This window comes from Dendropsophus ebraccatus, chromosome 6 (assembly GCF_027789765.1).
Source record: "Dendropsophus ebraccatus isolate aDenEbr1 chromosome 6, aDenEbr1.pat, whole genome shotgun sequence".
NCBI classification, from domain to species: Eukaryota; Metazoa; Chordata; class Amphibia; order Anura; family Hylidae; genus Dendropsophus; species Dendropsophus ebraccatus.
The window spans coordinates 44,517,512-44,538,045 of NC_091459.1; the positions used below are offsets into that span (position 1 = coordinate 44,517,512).

General features: G+C 40.3%; 1 protein-coding gene across 1 annotated transcript in view; it reads left to right on the plus strand.

Moving 5' to 3' along the window:
• Positions 1-20,534, plus strand: part of LOC138795198 (titin homolog) — a 207,060-nt gene that overhangs the window by 34,465 nt on the left and 152,061 nt on the right. Inside the window, exons 9-13 of the mRNA XM_069974193.1 lie at positions 10,727-10,783; positions 13,397-13,486; positions 14,285-14,341; positions 14,923-14,967; positions 19,005-19,049. Coding sequence (XP_069830294.1) covers positions 10,727-10,783; positions 13,397-13,486; positions 14,285-14,341; positions 14,923-14,967; positions 19,005-19,049 — 294 coding nt within the window. The remainder of the gene's footprint in view (positions 1-10,726; positions 10,784-13,396; positions 13,487-14,284; positions 14,342-14,922; positions 14,968-19,004; positions 19,050-20,534) is intronic.

Sequence of the window (20,534 nt, forward strand, 5' to 3'; positions counted from 1 at the left end):
AAAATGACGGATATTATTTTTTTCTTTTCATAAATAGATAGGGAAAAAGATTGTGGGAACATAGCCTTAGAGAATCATTAAACCCCTTAGTGACCTCCATGCTGCCTTTTCACAGCGGCCACTAATGGGCTTTATTCCGATGCGTACGCCTTTTAACGGCGGGCGCATCGGAATAAATTACCGCCCGGCGGCGGCTGCAGGACGGGTGATCAGCGGTCAGTGTGACCGCTGACACCCCCCTGTAACTGCCCGGATCGGAGGATTCTCCATTCCAGGCAGTTTAACCCGTTAAATGCCGCTGTCAAACCATGATAGCGGCATCTAACGGGTCCCCGTGGATCCCTAATGAAGGTCCCCGGGGTCACCATGGAGATGCCTCATGCTGACAGGGGTGGCTGTGGCTATTGCTTATCAGCATGAGGCATGATACAATACACTGCAGTACATCAGGTACTGCAATGTATTGTATCAGTGATCTAAGTATTTTACACTAGTGTACAGTAATGTACACTAGTGTAAAAGAAAAAAAAAGTGAAAAAAAAAAATGTGCACCAAACACAACACAGCCCCTCCAGCCCCCCCAATAATAAAGATGCATTACATTCCCTATACCCAATAAAACATGACATATAAGTGATCAAAAACACAAATCCTATACATATTTGGTATCGTTACGTCCGTATTGACCCAATCTATAAAACTTTATCAATAATTATATCACACAATACACGCTGTGTATAAATAAATAAATAAATAAAAAAACAGTACCAGAATAGCTGTATTTTATCAATCCACTTTAGAAAATATGTCATAAAAGAGATCAAAAAGTCATATACATATAAAACTTGATATCAATAGAAACTACAGATCTTCCCACAAAAAATAAGCCCAAAACCAGCTCTGTCGCGCAAAAGATGAGAACGCTATGGATCTTTCAATGTGGCAACAGTTTTTGTGGGTTTTTGCTAGGAAGATAGTTTCTATTGCGCCAAAGTGATAATAGTTAAAAAAAACCTACACAAATGTGGTATCGCCGTAACCGTAGTGACCCAGAGAATACATGTATTATGTTATTAGTGACCGCCGATACGGATTTTTACGGTAATCACTAATGGGCTCTATTCTGCTGCAATCAGCTCTTTATGGCGATGGCGCAGAATAGTGCAGCGGCACCGGTAATACCCGCAGCCCCCTCCTCTCAGCTACCAGAGGTAGCTAAAGGGGTTGGGGCAGAGTGTGGGGTCAGTACCGGCAAGTCCCCTCACCGGCGATCGCCGGTATTATCAGTATAACGGCGCCCACCGGTAACAGACATTGCCAGCGCAGCTGAACGATTTAATCTCTTCTCACCGTGAATCCACAGAGAGAGGAGATGAGAACATGTCCCCCCCCCTGTCCCCAGAATTAACCCTAGTGACCTGGCCACTGACCCTCCCCTCCATGGGCGGCCATCTGATCCAAGATGGCCGCCGCCATAACTGTGAACAGACTCTGTTCACAGTGATAGATTTCTAAAAATGATCAAAGCTTCACTCTTTCCACACCGGAGGTGGCAGAAAGCATGGGGCAATGATCGGTGACCACCCGGTGTGGTCCCAGTACAAGTGATCAGCGCTATATACTATATACCACTGATCGCTTGTTCCAAATGGTGCCGGCACTTTTTTACGCCTGTCACCAAAGTCAAGTGCCCTGGATTACCCGTAACCACCCTGGATTACTTGTAACCACCCCAGATTACCTGTAACCACCCCAGATTACCTGTAACCACCCCAGATTGCCCGTCACCACCCCAGATTGCCCGTACCCAACCCAGATTGCCTGTAACCACCCTAGATTGCCTGTAATCTCCCCAGATTGCCCGTCACCACCCTAGATTGCCTGTAATCTGCCCATAACCACCCCAGATTGCCCGTCACCACCCCAGATTGCCCGTCACCACCCAAGATTGCCTGTCACTACCCCAGATTGCCCGTAATCTCCCCAGATCGCCCGTAATCTCCTTAGATTGCCCGTATCCCCCCCAGATAGCCCATAACCATTCCAGACAGCCCGTAACCACCACAGATTGCCCGTAACAACCCCAGATTGCCACAGACTGCCTGTAACTACCCCAAATTGCCTGTAATCACCCCAGATTGCTCGCAACCACCCCAGGTTGCTCGCAACCACCCCAGACTGCCCGTCACCACCCCATATTTTCCGTCACCACCCCAGATTGCCCGTTGCAACCCCAGATAGTCAGTGAACACCACCAGATTGCCCATCACCACCCCAGATAGCCAGTGAACACCCCCAGATTGCCCATCACCACCTCAGATAGCCAGTAACCATCTCTAGATAGCCAGTAAACACCCCAAGATTGCCCATAACCAGCCCATATAGCCAGTAAACACCCCAAGATTGCCCATAACAACCCCATACAGCCAGTAAACACCCCCAGGTTGCCCGTAACCACCCCAGATTGACCGTGACCACCCAAGATTGACCGTAACCACCCCAGATTGGCACAGACTGCTCGTAACCACCCCAGATTGCCCATAACCCCACCAGATTGCCTGTTGCCACTTCAGATAGCCAGAAAACATCCCAAGATTGTCCATTACCACCCCATATAACCAGTAAACACCCACATATTGCCTGTAACTAAAATGACACTCCTTCTCTTCTGAGCCCTGCTGTGTGCCCATACAGTGGTTTATGCCCACATATGAGCTACCCTTGTACTCTGGAGAACCTCCGTTACAAATTTTATGGTGCTTTTTCTCCCCTGTTCCTAGTGAAATTGAGAAATTTCAAACTAAACAAACATGTTATTGGAAATTTTTTTTTTTTTTCATTTTTACGGTCTAGTTTTGAATACTTTCCTCCAATACCTGTGGGGTCAAAATGCTCGACACCCCAAGATGAATTCCATGGGGGGTGTACCTTCCAAAATGGGGTTAATTTTGAGGGGGGTTCTATTCTGTAGACATTACAGGGGCACTGCAAACGCACCTGGCGCTCAGAAACTTCTTCAGAAAAATCATGCACTGAAAATGCTAATTGGCGCTTCCTTCCTTCTGAGGCCCGCTGTGTGCCCACACAGTGGTTTATGCCCACATATGGGGTACCATTCTACTCAGGAGTACCTGCGTTACATATATTGGGTTTAATTTTCTCCCCTGTTCCTCGTGAAATTGAGAAATTTCAAACTAAACAAACATGTTATTGGAAAAATTATATTTTTTCATTTTTACTGTCTTCTTTTGAATACTTTCCTCTAATACCTGTGGGGTCAAAATGGTCACCAAACCTCAAGATGAATTCTTTGAGGGGTGCACTTTCCAAAATGGGGTGACTTTTGGGGGGGTTCTATTCTGCTGACACTACAGGGGCTCTGCAAACGCACCTGGCACTCAGAAACTTCTTTAGAAAAATCATGCACTGAAAATGCTAATTGGCGCTCCCTTCATTCCGAGGCCCGCTGTGTGCCCACACAGTAATTTATACCCATGTATTGGGTACTGTTCTACTCAGGAGAACCTGCGTTACATATATTGGGGTGAGTTTTCTCCCCTGTTCCTCGTGAAATTAAGAAATTTCAAACTAAACAAACATGTTATTGGAAAAATTATATTTTTTCATTTTTACTGTCTTCTTTTGAATACTTTCCTCTAATACCTGTGGGGTCAAAATGGTCACCACACCCCAAGATGTATTCTTTGAGGGGTGCAATTTCCTAAATGGGGTGACTTTTGGAGGGGGGTTATTCTGCTGACACTACAGGGGCACTGCAAACTCACCTGGCGCTCAGAAATTTCTTCAGCAAAATCTGAACTGGAAATGCTAATAGGCATTCCTTCTGAGGCCTTCTGAGGCCTGCTGTGTGCCCATACAGCGGTTTACGCCCACATATGGGGAACCATTGTACTCAGGAGAACCTGTGTTACAAAATTTGCGTTGCATTTTCTCTCATGTTTATTATGAAAATTAGATACTTTAATCTTAACAAATATATTATTGGAAAATTTATATTTTCCATTTTTTTCTGGCCTAATTGTGAATACTTTCCTCCAGCCACTGTAGGGTTAAAATGCTCATTATACCCCTAGATTAATTCTTTAAGGTGTCTAGTTTTCAAAATGGGGTCACTTATGGGGGTTTGCAATATATAAGCCTCCTAAATCAACTGGTCCCTAAAAAAATCAGTTTGGGAAATTTCATGAAAATTTGATAATTTGCTGATACATTTCTAAGCCCCGTAACACCCTAAAAAAGTAAGAATATGTTTACGAAATGAAGCCAAAATAAAGAGGTCATATTGATAATGTGACTTACTAACTAATTTTTGTCATGTGCCTTTTTTTTTTTAAAGCAAAGATTATACTGTATTTTGATTTTTTTCACAAAAAACTCACAAGACAGTGACCAAATTTTGCCACTAACTTAAAGTACCATATGTTACGAAAAAAACAATCTCAGAATCGCTAGCATAGGTTAAAGTATCACTGAGCTATAAGCGCATAAAGTGAGACAGGTCAGATTTTGAAAAATGAGCCTGGTCATTAAGGCCCAAACAGGCTTGGTCCCTAAGGGTTTAAATTAGGCACATTATAATTATATTTTGTATGTCTTACTAATTTAAATGCTTTATCAATATTTTCCTCTTGTCAATTATGTACCATATTTTCTAATCTATAAGATAACCCTGAAAGTCCGGTATCGTCTTATATGTCGGATATCGTCGCCGCATATGATGTAGGGAGCTCAAGAATGTCTGAGGCCGCTTACCTGCCTTTGCTGCGTCTGCATGATAGCAGCACGTGACTCCAAGCTACTATCAGCAGCCAGAGACCATAAGCATTAGTGATTTGCTGCACCTGGCTAATTAGCCATTCAGATGCTGCTGTCAAAGCTAGCACCTGCATTTAATCCCTTGCTGCAAAATGACGTTTCAGGAACGTCATGTAAAGCAGGTAGTTCCTGCAACATGTTGTTCCTGAAACATCATGATTTTCCTGCCTCCACCCTCTGTCCCTACTCTGCTCCTGCTGCCCCTGCCTGGAGAGAAGCCGTGCGCAGTTAACGTGCGCAGGCAGATAACCCCATAAGCGCCGCGGTCCGTGTGACAGCAGTGTCTATGGGGCATATGACAGATCATTCACTTTATAATACATTACAGCACAGATCATAAAAGTTAGTTAAAAAGCACACACGCACAAATAAGGGCTCGTTCACACAGCGCAAAAGCAGCTGAATTTCTGCGCTGAATCAGCGCTGAAATTTCAGCCGTTAAAATAGGTGCAGAGCTAATTTCCATTGTGTTGAATGGAGATTCTGCTCTGCAGTTCACACAGTGGAATTTCCGCACTGAACTAATCCGCTTTCCGCCAGAAGAATGAACATGTTCATTCTTCCGCTAGCGGAAGCCTATACAAACCAATGGGGCTCTAATTTTCTGTTTCAGCGCGGAATGCGAGCGTATTCAGCGCAGAATACAAGCGTAATACAAGCGGAAATTACGCGCTGAATCAGCACAGAAATGGGGAAAAAAGGGGGGAGGAGGATTCTAGTATATATTCTGGTATAGTCTAGTTTACTCGCCAAATACTCGCTGAATTTCAGCGCTGAATGCATGCGGATTCCTTGAGTATTCCGCGCTGAATTTGTCAAGAGCTGATTACGAGCTGAACACTTTCCTAGCTGAATACGCAGGGATTCTGCTTGCATTCTGCTTATATTCTGCTCGGATTTCAGCGTCAGTTGATTTCAGGCGGAAATATTTACTCGCGTAATCTGCCCCTTTTGCACTGTGTGAGCGTAGCCTAATTAAATAAATAAGTTAAATAAATAAATATAAATAAATAAATATACACATTCCCTATCCCCCTTTAGGCTGGATTCACACGCTGTAACTGTGCGGCTGTATTTTTTATGCGGCTGTAAATGTGCGGGTGAAACTCCGGCCGTGGGAAAAAATAGACATGCGGCTCAAAACATACGGTCATTTACTTGGAAATCTGGTTCAACTAAAAATAACAAATAAAATGTTAAGAAAGTGATGCAAACACCTCTGGATGCATCTGGGAAAGCAGGGAACACAGTTTACATGAATCGCTATTACCGGGGTTTGCGATCCTCTGCACTATAGCCGATGTCTCTCATGGTTAATATATTGAATTAATAAAACACATTTTCTGTCTAATAAAGTCCCTTTTATTGTTCAATAATTAAATGTAAACGATTCCATCATTTTGCAATTAAATATACTGTTAAAATAAATATATATATAAATAAATGTATATTTATATATATATTTATTTTTTGACAGTATATTTAATTGCACAATGATGGATTCGTTAGAATTAAATTATTGACCAACGAAACTGAATTTATTTAAACGAAAATGTGTTTTCTTAATTAAATATTAATTAGTACAGGAAGCTCTATAAGCCGGTAATTCATATGCCGGCAATAGAGCATTCTGTACTAATCATCACTTAACTTTAATGAAAACATCAAATGTTTCTTCTAATTATGTTATGACAATAGCATTATTAGAAGAAACATTTAGAATTATATGTGCGCTCAGCTGATTGGCTGATCGGCTGAGCGCACATATAATAAGCCGGTCCGCAGTACAGTGACTTCATTGTGCTGCGGACCAGCGAAGAGGACGCATCGGGGTGAGTATAGAGCTCTCCCCACCCCCTCCCCAGCACTGCACCCCTCCCAGCAAGGAAGGGGGGTCACTTAACCCCTTCCTTGCTGGGATGGGTGCAGTCTGACATCAGTCTGGCCCCCAGGGGGTTAAGGGGGATGCAATACATCCTCCCTTAACCCCTTGGGGGCCAGACTGTAAGCAGCGATCTGTAAAGATGCTGCATACTGTAAGGTGCACAACACCGCTCACAATGATGGGTGTTGTGCTCCTGTTTGTGTGTTTTTGTGTGTTTCTCCCTTTTTGTTTTTCAGATATCGGTATCCTGGGGATTACGTCGGATTCCATGGACTACGTCGATGACCAGCGTTTTTTTAATGTTTTTTTTAATAAAATGGTCAATGAGGGGTGTGGGGGTGTTTTTATTTGAATAAAAAAATTTATAAACTTGTGTCTTGTCTTTATTTCTTTACTTTATAGACTTAGTAGTGGAAGCCATCTAATAGATGGAATCCATTACTAAGTCGGGGCCTAGTGTTAGCCGGTATAAAATGGCTAACACTAACCCCCTATTATTACCCCAGTACCCAATGCCACCAGGGGTACTGGGAAGAGCCGGGTGCCAGTGGTCCTGGAGCGTCAAAATTGGCGCTCCTGGACCGGGCGGCAGCAGGCTGGTAAGATTTAGGCTGGGGAGGGCCTAAACCAATGGCTCTTCCCACCCTGGTGTTACCAGGCTGCTGTCGTTTGGTTTTTAACCCGGCTGGTTATAAAAATAGGGGGGACCCTATGCATTTTTTTTTTTTAAATAAATAAATAATAAAAAAAAACGCATAGGGTCCCCCCTATTTTTATAACCAGCCGGGTTAAAAACCAAACGACAGCAGCCTGGTAACACCAGGGTGGGAAGAGCCATTGGTTTAGGCCCTCCCCAGCCTAAATCTTACCAGCCTGCTGCCGCCCGGTCCAGGAGCGCCAATTTTGACGCTCCAGGACCACTGGCACCCGGCTCTTCCCAGTACCCCTGGTGGCATTGGGTACTGGGGTAATAATAGGGGGTTAGTGTTAGCCATTTTATACCGGCTAACACTAGGCCCCGACTTAGTAATGGATTCCGTCTATTAGACGGCTTCCACTACTAAGTCTATAAAGTAAAGAAATAAAGACAAGACACAAGTTTACAAATTTTTTTATTCAAATAAAAACACCCCCACACCCCTCATTGACCATTTTATTAAAAAAAAACATTAAAAAAACGCTGGTCATCGACGGAGTCCATGGAATCCGACGTAATCCCCAGGATACCGATATCTGAAAAACAAAAAGGGAGAAACACACAAAAACACACAAACAGGAGCACAACACCCATCATTGTGAGCGGTGTTGTGCACCTTACAGTATGCAGCATCTTTACAGATCGCTGCTTACAGTCTGGCCCCCAAGGGGTTAAGGGAGGATGTATTGCACCCTTCTTAACCCCCTGGGGGCCAGACTGATGTCAGACTGCACCCATCCCAGCAAGGAAGGGGTTAAGTGACCCCCCTTCCTTGCTGGGAGGGGTGCAGTGCTGGGGAGGGGGTGGGGAGAGCTCTATACTCACCCCGATGCGTCCTCTTCGCTGGTCCGCAGCACAATGAAGTCACTGTACTGTGGACCGGCTTATTATATGTGCGCTCAGCCGATCAGCCAATCAGCTGAGCGCACATATAATTCTAAATGTTTCTTCTAATAATGCTATTGTCATAACATAATTAGAAGAAACATTTGATGTTTTCATTAAAGTTAAGTGATGATTAGTACAGAATGCTCTATTGCCGGCATATGAATTACCGGCTTATAGAGCTTCCTGTACTAATTAATATTTAATTAAAAAAACACATTTTCGTTGAAATAAATTCAGTTTCGTTGGTCAATAATTTATTTCTAACGAATCCATCATTGTGCAATTCAATATACTGTCAAAAAATAAATATATAGATAAATATACATTTATTTATATATCTATTTTTTTTAACAGTATATTTAATTGCAAAATGATGGATTCGTTAGAAATAAATTATTGATCAACGAAAGTGTCTTGATTATAAAGAAAATGTGTTTGATTAATTTAATATATTAACTATTAGAGGCATCGGCATTCGGCATCATTGCCGGCTATTTTTGAAGTACTCCGTACGGACCGCCTGTCAATCCACGGCCGCATATTCAGCCGCAAACAATGGTCTTGTTCATTTTTTACGGGTCCGTTTACGATAGGGCCGTAGATTCATACATAGTGTGCACTGTGCAGCCGCATATCCTATACTTCCAAGCATACACACGAACCACCAAAAATACCGCCGCACAATTACAGCCGCAAATACAGCCGCACTCTTACAACGTGTGAATCGAGCCTTATACTTGATCTTAGGGGTGCATTTTTTACAGTGGAGGGATTTATGGGGGTAACTAACTAGCTAACTAGCCTAACTAGCCAACTAACATGGCTATCTTTCTTAGGAAAAGAGAATTTTGAATATAAAGAAACATAACTTTTTCAAATGTTTGCGCAAATGAATCAATGTATCAACAAAAGTATACCACAAACATAAAAAGGAATATGTTACGAAAAAACAATCTCAGAATAACCGTGATAGTTAAAAGCACCGCAGAGTTATTACTACATAAATAGAGACAGGTCAGATTTGAAAAATAGACCCTGGGCATTAAAACCAAAACAGGCTGCGGAGGCAAGGGGTTAAATGGCTACAAACAAGTCATATCTCGCCCCCCTTTAATGCGCTCGCGGAGGGGAAATCCTTGCTTCTTACCCAGCCAGCCTCAGCATCGCAATGATGCTGATTTCGGCTCAGTGATGGGTTGCTCTGGGTTTTACAGCAATCCAGCAATCATCTAATTGAATATTGAAGTATTTGTATATCGCAATGAAATATTGAGAAATCAGTAAAATGAATGTGTAAGCTCTTACAGTTAAAAAATTAATAAATCCCATATTAAAAGTTTAAATCACCCCCTTTTCCCATTTTAAAATTAAAATAAAAAAAAATAAAAAAATCTATCGCAACCAAACTATTCAATTATGGCATTCCTGATCTTGCATGGTTAAAGCGCAAAAAATATGCTAAAGTGCAAATTGCACATTTCTGGTCACACCAAATATAGAAAAATTGTACGAAAAAGTGACCAAAAGTCACATAAACGCAAGCAAACTAACTACGGAAAGTATAGAAGAACGGTAGTCTTATACAGCAAGTTTATCCCAAACTCTATATTTTAACTGGAACATGTGAGGTTTTCTTATACACCAGAAAATACGGTATTTGTAATTCTATAGCATAATTGACCCAGGTGATAAAAACAGTTTCTGAAGGTGCAGGAAATCATAGAATATGGAGGTCACACAATTAGGTTATGTACACACACACACACACAGTATTTTTACTCAGTATTTTGGTTGATATTTTTCAACCAAAACCAGAAGTGGATTAAAAACACAGAAAGGCTCTGTTCACACACCACTGAAATTGAGTGGATGGCCGCCATTTAACAGGAATTAACAGTGGTTATTTCAAAACTACACTAAATAACGCTAAATAACGCAAATTATTTGTTATTACATGGCGGCCATCCACTCAATTTCAGCAATGTGTTAACATAGCCTTACTGTGTTTTTAATCCACTCCTAGTTTTGGTTAAAAAATACTGACACAAGTCATGGCCTAACTGCAGGTCTGGTAACAATAACTGATCACTGTCCAGGTCATTAGACCCATGGCCAGAGCAAGACTTGTTTCTGTAATAACAACACAAAAATGCATTATATTTGTATGAAACTGGCCCATGAGACATGAAGAGATTTTTCAGTCAGGGTAATAATGCTGTGCTGTTATCAGTACCAGCATGTGTATCAGCAGTCAGTCCTAGAAAGCATGAAATTGGAAAGACTTTGATTTTTTTTTAATGCACCATGTATTATATTGATGCCTAGAGCCCCTCTATGTAAATTTGTAAGCCGTAACCCTAGGCCCTTAACACATCAGTTCCAATATTCATTACTATATCCTTATAATGTATTCCTTTTAGAACAAGAAAAAGAGAAAGAAGAAGAGGAAGCTGCTATACCATTACCATTACCAATAGGTACATACATTCATGTATATTCAGAAATATATTAAATATAGATTTTTTGATTACTGTCTGATAATACAAAAGTAAAGCTAGAACAATATATACTGTATAGTGTGAGTCGAATTTACACTGATACTTCTCTTACTCCCCAGATTTACATATACAGATATGTATTAAAGCGACTTTGTACCCATAATCTGACCCCTCCCCCCCCCCCCCAAACCGCTTGTACCTTCGGATAGCTGCTTTTAATGCAAGATCTGTCCTGGAGTCCGTTCGGCAGGTGATGCAGTTACTGTCCTAAAAAACAACTTTTAAACTGGCACCCCCTGGGCTTAACGGCCGGGCCTAAATTGTGTATGCTTTAGGCTGGCACAACCTCTCTGTCCCTCCTCCCCACCCTCTTCATCATTAGGAATGCTCCAGGCAGATTGTCTCCTATTCACCAGCTGTGTTAGCATGGCACATGGGCTGGATGGTTAAGGCACCTGTGCAATGTTCCAGAATGTTCCAAAATGTTCCAGATGCATTCCTAATGATGAAGAGGGTGGGGAGGAGGAACGGAAGGGGTTGTGCAAAGTTAAGGCACTGATACTCCTTTTGGGCAGGTGGCTGCAAGTTTAAAAGTATTTTTTAGGACAATAACAGCATCACCTGCCAAACGGACCCCAGGACAGATCTTGGATTAAAAGCAGCTATCCGAAGGTACAAGTGGTTTTGGGTGGTGGTGTGTGTGTGTGTGTGTGTGTGTGTGGGGGGGGGGGGGGGGGGTCAGATTGTGGATACAGAGTCACTTTAAATGTTTAACAACACTAGCATGAATTACTGTGTTCCCACTACACTTTTTTTGGCCATTTAATCTTGGCACCAAAATGCAAGCACATTATGCAAATTACTGTCATAATTTGCATTATGCATCCGTATTATACGGCATAAATTACTGGCGTCCAAAAATGTGGCGGTAAAATAGGAACATAGGGGGAGATTTATCAAAGGGTGTAAAATTTAGACTTGTGCAAACTGCCCACAGCAACCAATCACAGCTCCTCTTTCCTTTCACCAGAGCTGGAAGCTGAGCTGTGATTGGTTGCTGTGGGCAGTTTGCACCAATCTAAATTTTACACCCTTTGATAAATCTCCTCCATAGCCTTTGTTTGGAGTTTCCTTTTAGGCCATAATCCAACAGCATCTTTTTTGGATGGCCATCATTTTGGCACAAAAAACAGGCCATTTCATGCAAATTATGACCGTAATTTGCATAAATCTTTCCCATTTTGGTGCAAAAATGACCAATATTTTACAATGATGGCCATCAATAATGATCATGATCATTGTTTACAACCATCATTATCGTTACTAATTGTACCCAAAAAAAAGACATTCTTTGAACACAGAGTTAGGCTTTGTTTTCATGGCTTCTTTTGGGCATTTTACAGCTGTCTTTTATGACAACTGTATTTTTTGTGCCCAAAAATATGGCCATTAAAACTGTCAAGACGTGAAGACATTATGGGAACATAGTACAAGAAATTTTAAGAAACTCTGTAATAGGTTTTATTAGGCAAAAAAAAGTATTTCTGCACTCAATAAGCTATTTTCCAGACTCCTCACCTTACTTTCCTTCTGTGGGAGCAGGACTATATCAGACCTTTGCATCACTAGTATATACAATTTTCCCCCTGGTTACCATCATGCAAACTCCATCTTTCTGTCTGCTTTTCCTATACTCAGTTGCATTGTGGGTGCAGACTAGCCTCTGTGTTGGCTCTTATACTATATAGACAATAAAAACAACCTCATGCAATCCTACATCACTGTAGCAGACCTTAAAAACTTCCCTGTTGAACAGTCTAACATCCAGTGTTATCTTTGGCCAGAAAGTCTGCAAAATGCACAGGCTGCTTTTCCCCTGTTCCTGCTCACTCATCTCCTACGGACCTTTCCGCCTCCATAGGCCATAATGGGCTAACCTGTCTTCACACTGCTTTCTGCTGTAGATGGATATCCCTTAGTAATGATCATATAAAAAATGAGGGGAGGAGAGCTTTTGAGTACAGAAGGAAGCTCTTTTGCCCAATAATATCTATTACAGAGTTTCTTATATGCGCTTGTACTATTAATTTCTGCAAAGTTGTTTGGAATGACATTTACACTTTAAGGCCATGTTCACATGGCGTAAGAGATGTCAGGGAACATCATCCCGGCTGGTACTGCAGTACCGGCTGGATAATCTTTATTTCTGATTAATTGAGATGCAGGCGCATCAGTATGCGCCCGCATCCAGATTCACTGCTGCACACAATGGAGCATGCGGCCGGAGCCGCGCACTCCATTGTGGGCACTGACATGTGTCCTGGGGTGGTTATTCAATGAATAGCGGCCGCACAAAACTGACATGTCAGTTTTTGCAGCGCCGCTAGTGATCTATGTGTATACGCTCCGGACGGGATTGCCTCTAACTTCACTGCACATAGGTTGTGTATTAATCATGGCCGTTGTTGCACATCGGCAACAACAGCAGTGATTAATACACAACTTATGTGGTATGAACATAGCCTAATAAGTGATATATGTACTTAGAAGCATCAAGTTAAACGCTCATGTAACCTGTTGTTATGTCCTCAGAGCATGAAAAGGAAGAAGAGAAAGTAACTGTGCCTGTTGTAGAAGCTAGAATAGAAATTGAACATGAAAAACCACCTCCACCAATTTCAGGTAGTATTGTAACTTCCTTTAGAGGAGGTGGCCACCTGTAAAACTCTAGTAATGTTTATGGTAAAGTACTTAGTTTTTTAGTACTTATTTTTTAAGTTTGGTGTCATCACATTCGTAATGAATGTCTTTATTTATTCATCGTCTTATTCAGTGTAAGAAAACTAAATTTGAAAAACAGCACCAGATTTTCTGCGTGTAAATTTTTTTATGTATTAAGATAACAAATAGCCGGACAATGTCGCAGCCAAAGACAAAATCATAAAACAAGATGAGGTCAGAAGCAAAGACAAGAGTGAAGTACAAAATCAGAGTCAAAGCTGAGGTCAGAAACTGTAGGCGGAATTTGAGTGCAGAAAAATGACTCAGTGAAACAATGCTAGTGGAGTAGGGCAAGCCACAATGTATCACAGGTGTCTACTGGATGTAGATGCCTGTTTAAATATCCCTGCAAATCTCTGTAGGGGCCCTGGGCTCTGTGTTCCTGCAGTACTGATAGCTTTACTGGCCCCAGGGTAAGGCAATGAAACTACCATGGCCCTGGCTTTTGGTTGACTGTCCACCCGTAGCTTCAGCAGATTGGCAGGACCCTGGAGAACCAAGGACTCCCACCTCACCTCCACCACTGTATCGAAGAGTGAGTGGCCACCACTGGAACATGCATATTTTCCAAAAGTTGTTTTGCCCATATAAAATGTTATTAGGTAGTATGATTAAGGGTAACTGCAGTGATAGGTTTATTTTTAACACGTTAAATACATAAATGTTAAATACTATTTTAACTGGGTATAATTATTTTAGAGCCTGAAAGAGAGGAGCCAGAAGAGGAAAAGCTAATTACTGTGCCACAACCAGAAGGTAAAAGTATATATATTTTTTAAAGTAACAAAGTATAAAATACGTTGGGGAGGTTCATTAAGCTTTCTCATGTTCACATTTTGGGATTTTGTGCCCGAAGTGCGTCATAAAGATGTCCACTATTTGTTAGTGTACAGTAGGACACAAATAATAATCATGATCATTATTTGCAGCCATCATCAGCAAATGACAGGCATCCTTTTGATGGCCATCTGGAATGACGGATGAAAAATCCCGAAGTGTAAACATAACCACAGTAAGATTCTATCTATTGTTTATAACAACCAATCACAGCTCAGTTTCTTTTTCTCATATTATTCAAGTAAAATGAAAAATGAGCTAGGATTGGCTGCTAAAGCCTGCAGAGAGAATCTTATTATAAGACAGCTTGATACATTTTCACTATCAATTGAATTTATTAATATTGTCATGTTTTTGTTTTAAATAATGGTGTAACGTCTATGAAGTCCATGTCAACAATAGACCAGGGCAGCAAAAATACATCAATCTATATTATGGCAATTGTGTAGTAAAGTTTGTCAAGTTGTATGAAATAATATAACAATTTGTCTTTCTTTCAGTGGTTATAAAAGAGCAAGAAATAATTATCACACCAATATTGACAGGTAACTAAAAAATAACTTATTGTGTTATCAAAAATTCTCACTTCAGTGCATATAAGAGGTAGTGCAGGCCAAGGCTATGTTCACACACCATTTAAAAGACCTCTGTTTTTATTGGACAGCCATCATTTAACAGCAAGAAGCCAGCGTTATTCATATAATAACAGCTGTTGTTTTGAAATAAAGGCCATTATTTGGCTATGTTCACACAACGTTTTTTTCAGCTCTGTTTAAAATGTCATCTGTCATTTTGAGTCTAAAATAACGGATGTAATTTAGCTGTCTGACCTCCCCTTAGTGCAATGACGGCTGCTGGTACATTATACTAGTTTGGAGTTACTAATTGGACTTTGGTTGTGGCTCAGTTAAAAAGTCCATTGAATTTAATAGTAAAAACGGAGAAAGAATGATGAGAGAAAATGTCCTCTGTTTGCAAAAGTCATCCAAAAATAATGATCCTGTTCATTATTTTGACGTCCACGGTAAAAACGTCCATTATTCAATACATTGTGTGCATTGGATGTCCGTCTTTCCATTGACTTCAATGCACTGCCATTGCAGTCAGTTAAATCACAGCAATAACAGACTTTTTAAAAAAATATCAAAATCTTCCGCCTTTTCTCTATTTTTGACATTGTGTGAACAAAACCTTTGTTGTTGAATGATGGCCGTCCATTAAAAATTGTGACAGCTCCGTGAACATAGCTCAAGGAGTTGAGTATAACTGCACTATCTAGGAAGGTTTCTGGTCCAAGTTGCTCTGTGTGCCCTGACTATCCAGATTAGAGATGTGCAAACCTCAAGCATGCTTGAGTTTGTCCAAACCCAAACTTGTGGCCTATGGCCTATGGCCTATAGCTGTATCCATGTTTTCCAGGACGCCCTAGGGCTGCATCCAACTTCAGCTACTGGTAATCAAATGTTGAACGCTTGGGTTTGAACAAATCCGAGTGTGCTAAGAGTTTGCTCATCTCTAATCCAGACATTTAAACAGGGTAGGCAAACATAAGGGTCTTATTTTGCTTAAAAATCAGTGTTGTGCCATGTCTCTGTTATTCCTCTTGGAAAAGGTGAATCAAGTTTGACAATAACAGAGGTTGTAGGGGCACACCCCATTGACAAGGAGCATGGTATAGGTAGGTCCCTTATGGTGGTTAATTTATTTCTGATGAACTAGGGCTTGTTTATGATTTTAGACACAAATAACTTTTGGTGCCAAAATTCCTAGCGATCGTGTCAAGTAGAGATTTTTTAAATTTAAGATCCGTAAAAGTCGTTTTGTCCTTGCCGTGAAACAAGGCTAATCATTGACAATGACAAGGCCATTGTTCCCACCATTAGTTGCCTTTGTACTAAAATTTTCAGTACTGTACATAAGATCTAGGCCAAATGTTAAGGAATTAATGAATAGATCAATGTAACAATGTAACAGAAAATAAGGGCCCTATTACACCAACAGATTATTTGACAGATTTTTTTTAACCAAAGCCAGGAACAGACTATAAACAGAGTACAGGTCATAAAGGAAAGACTGAGATTTCTCCTCTTATCAAATCCATTCCTGGATTTGGCTAAAAATCTGTCAGATAATCCGTTGGTGTAATAGGGCCCTAAGATTGGGTACTTGTATGCAGTATCCATGCTTTCCAGGCAGTTCTCAGGCTGCATCCACCTTTTGAAGGCAGCAGGATTCAGACACTGATCATTTGGGTTTGTGCAACTCCAAACACTTGCAAATTTCATCATCTCTACTGAGTACATGAGCACTTGAATATATATATATATATATATATATATATATATATATATATATACATATTGATAATCCTTTATGGTTAGGAAAGCAAACAATTTGTGCAGGTAAGAAAATACGGATTGTCTATACATAACTGTATAATATCCACTACAGTTTGGGGTAAATAAAGCTGTGTATGTATACAGACTATAGTTTTTTTTTTTTTTTCTAATGATGTCAAATTAAAATCTTTATAAATGGCAAAATATGACCTAGGCAGATCTGCAACTATTACTTCTTCACTCACTAGTCCCGCATTGCTAGCACCGTCTTCATATTATCTGTTAATAAATGGCTTGAGTTTCAACCCTTTGCAGTCAGAATAAGAATGATTGTAGAATTTTGTATCTATTTGAAAGCCAAGATGTTTATTTGACATAGCTTTGATCAATTTGGTCAGGAAAGATGAGTCAGACTTCTAACATCCCTCTCCCTTGCCTATTTGCTTTTAATAGAACTCAGCAAACAGACATGCCTAATGTTTGTTCTCCTTGAAAACACTGTCAAAAATTTAGCTGTGTGCAAAAAAGTTAACCCCAAGTTTGTATCTAAAAACAAGAAAAGTATATGTAACTGTTTTATGAAGTATAGTAAAAATATTATTATTTGCTTTAAGGCGAACTAACAGTTAGAAGACTAACCTGCTGTTACGTTTCTATGCTAAGAATGAAGATGATTCTCTTACTTTCATCTTTAGCATTGTTTGGTAAATCTTCCCTTTATTCAATATATCAATTGGATTGATTGGTGCACTGGGGGCGGGGCTACAACTATAAGTGCACTTACCTACTCCACTGGCACGCCCTTTTTCATGAATATTCATCCAACGCTTTGCAGTGATAAGTGCTGGATAAATGTTCATGAGAAAGGGGAGGCAAGGTGTATTGGTGCATTAATTAATTAATGTGAAGGTATGCCAAAAATGGCGCTGAAGGTAAGAAAATTATTTCAATTCTCAAGTTCCCAGTTCTATGAGAACATAACAGAGTCTTCTAACCTGCTGACAATTTCCCTTTAAAGGGGTTATCCAGCGCTACAAAAACATGGCCACTTTCCCCCTACTGTTGTCTCCAGTTCAGGGGTGGTTTGCAATTAAGCTTCATTTACTTCAATGGAACTGAGTTTCAAAACCCCACCCAAACTGGAGACAACAGTAGGGGGAAAGTGGCCAAGTTTTTGTAGTGCTGGATTATCCCTTTAACATCAATACCAAACATTAAATGACTATGTTATAGCATATGTTATGGCACATTAATTTTTTCCTCCCTGTTTTTGAAAAGAAAAAATTACGTCTGTCATTTTGCTGTGTGGCCACCCATCAGTGCAGTAACGGCTTTTAATACATTATTCTAGTTTAGGAAGAGTCATTGGCCTTTGGGTGTGTCTTCAATTGAAAAAGTCCATTGAGTTTAAGGCTATGTTCACATGGTGTAAGACACCAGCCGTTCCGTGACCCGGCCGGATCACGGAATAGCCAGTGTCTGCAAAGATGATCTTTTCGGCCGCAGTGTTCTTCATTGCACACAATAAAGCAAATGGCCAGAGCCGCTCGCATCATTGTGTGAACTGACAGGTCTTTCTGAGACCGAAATTCACTGAATTGCGGCCGCAAAAAACTGACATGTCAGTTCTCTGCGGCGCCGCTTGGGATCCCGTTCGGAGCGTATACAATGTTTATACACTCCAGCCGGGATCCCATAGAAGAACATGAGGCTACTCCACACGTACAAAGTATGGCTGTTGTTGCCGATGGCAACAACGGGCGTACTTTTACATAGTGTGAACATAGCCTAATAGTAAAAATGGTGAAAGGATGGTGAAAAAAGAAAAACTGTGTGTGAACAGCTAAAAAATAACGTCCGGTATTTGCAAAATAATTGTCACGAACATTATTTTGACGTATGTGCAGACAACGTCCGTCATTTTATATACTGTGTTCATTGGAAGGCTGTCATTCTACTGACTTCAATGCATTGCATTGAAGTGAATGAAACTCTGGCAAAAATGGACACCTTTTAAAATAGAAAAAGCGGACACCTTTTCTGTTTTTTGGTCATCTAAACATAGCTTATGTGGTTATCCAGGAATATATATATATATATATATATATATATATATATATATATATATATACATATATATCTTGCAAAAAGAGTACCACCCTTGTCCTTACAATCCCTTTCATTCAAAATAGACATTTTATGCAGTTTGTAATGCCATCACACTGTACATATTTATTTTTCAGAGCTCAAAGAGGAGAAAGAAAAACCTAAATTGCCAATATTTACAGGTATTCTTTGCTTATAGTTCTCTTGGCTAAGATTTATTCCTGGGATCTTTCCTACTAATGTAATAGACACATTTCTTGGTAGCATATTTATTGCTCTATAATTGGATTTAACCCTGTAGAATTATAATTTGATATGTTTCAGCAATGTAATAGCTTTAAGGCAACCTAGTCTATTTGAATTAAGTGGAGAAATGTTAGTAATGCCGTATCAGGCTTTGTGGGGGTATTAAAAGAAGTCTCTGATAATTAGAAGATATTGATATTAGACAAGGAAATTCTTCAAAACATTGCAACTAAAATACTTTTGCAGTGAGCATATAGATTACCTATAAAAAAAAAAAAAATAAAAAAAAAGATTTTTCACCAAACCAAGCTGATTTAAAAGTTAACCTAACATAAGAAATTATTATTTCAATGATTGTTATTGCAGAAGCATATAGCAGATATACATGAAAATGTCAAGGTCAAGAATAAGGAAAGTTACATAGCTCTATAACAAGAAATTAATTGAAACATAGAACAGTATTTGAAATCACAGAAAGGCTATGTTCACACAACGTTTTTTCAGCTCTGTTTAAAATAACGTCTGTTTTGGGTCTAAAATAACAGACGTTTTTTAGCAGTCTGCCTCCCCTCAGTGCAATGACTGATGTTTGCACATTATTTTAGTTTGGGGTTACTAATTGCTAATTTAATTGTAAAAATGGAGAAAGAACGGTTACAAAAGAAGAACTGTGTGTGAACAACTAATAAAAAATGTCCGCTGTTTGCAAAAGACGTCCGAAAATAATGTTCATATTCACTATTTTGACGTCAGCTGCAAAAACGTCCGTTTTTCAATGCATAGTGTGCATTGGACGTCCGTCTTCCCATTGACTCCAATGCATTGCCATTGCAGTCAGTTAAATCATGGCAAAAAACGGACGTTTATTAAATAGCAAAATCGGACGTTTTTTCTCCATTTTTGACGTTGTGTGAACATAGCCTAATAGACACGTTTGTTTGTGAGAATACAAATGTAAAGACCTGCTAGTGATTCCAAAGGCAACATAACAAAATAATTAATTAAAAATGGAGGGAAAATATAAAAGAATGAAAGGTAAAGAAGAAAATTGGCAAAACCCTTAAGGTCAAAGCCAATTTCCGTTTTTGCATTTTTGCTTTTTCCACTTTATTTTTAAGGCTATGTTCACTTGGCGTGAGAGACTGGCCTTTCTGTGACCCTGTCCGGGTCACGGAATGGCCGGTCTCTGCCCGGATCATAGCGGCCGGTACTTAAGTATTGGCCAGATGGTATGTCTGGCCGCAGAGCTCTGATGAGGGCACATCAGCGCGCACCCGCATCAGAGCTTCCCCCTGCACACTATGAAGCAAGCGGCCGGAGCCGTTCGCTTCATAGTGTGAACTGACAGGGTTTCCAACTCAATTCACCCAATTCAATGAATTGCAGCCGCAGAAAACTGACATGTCAGTTATTTCCGACCC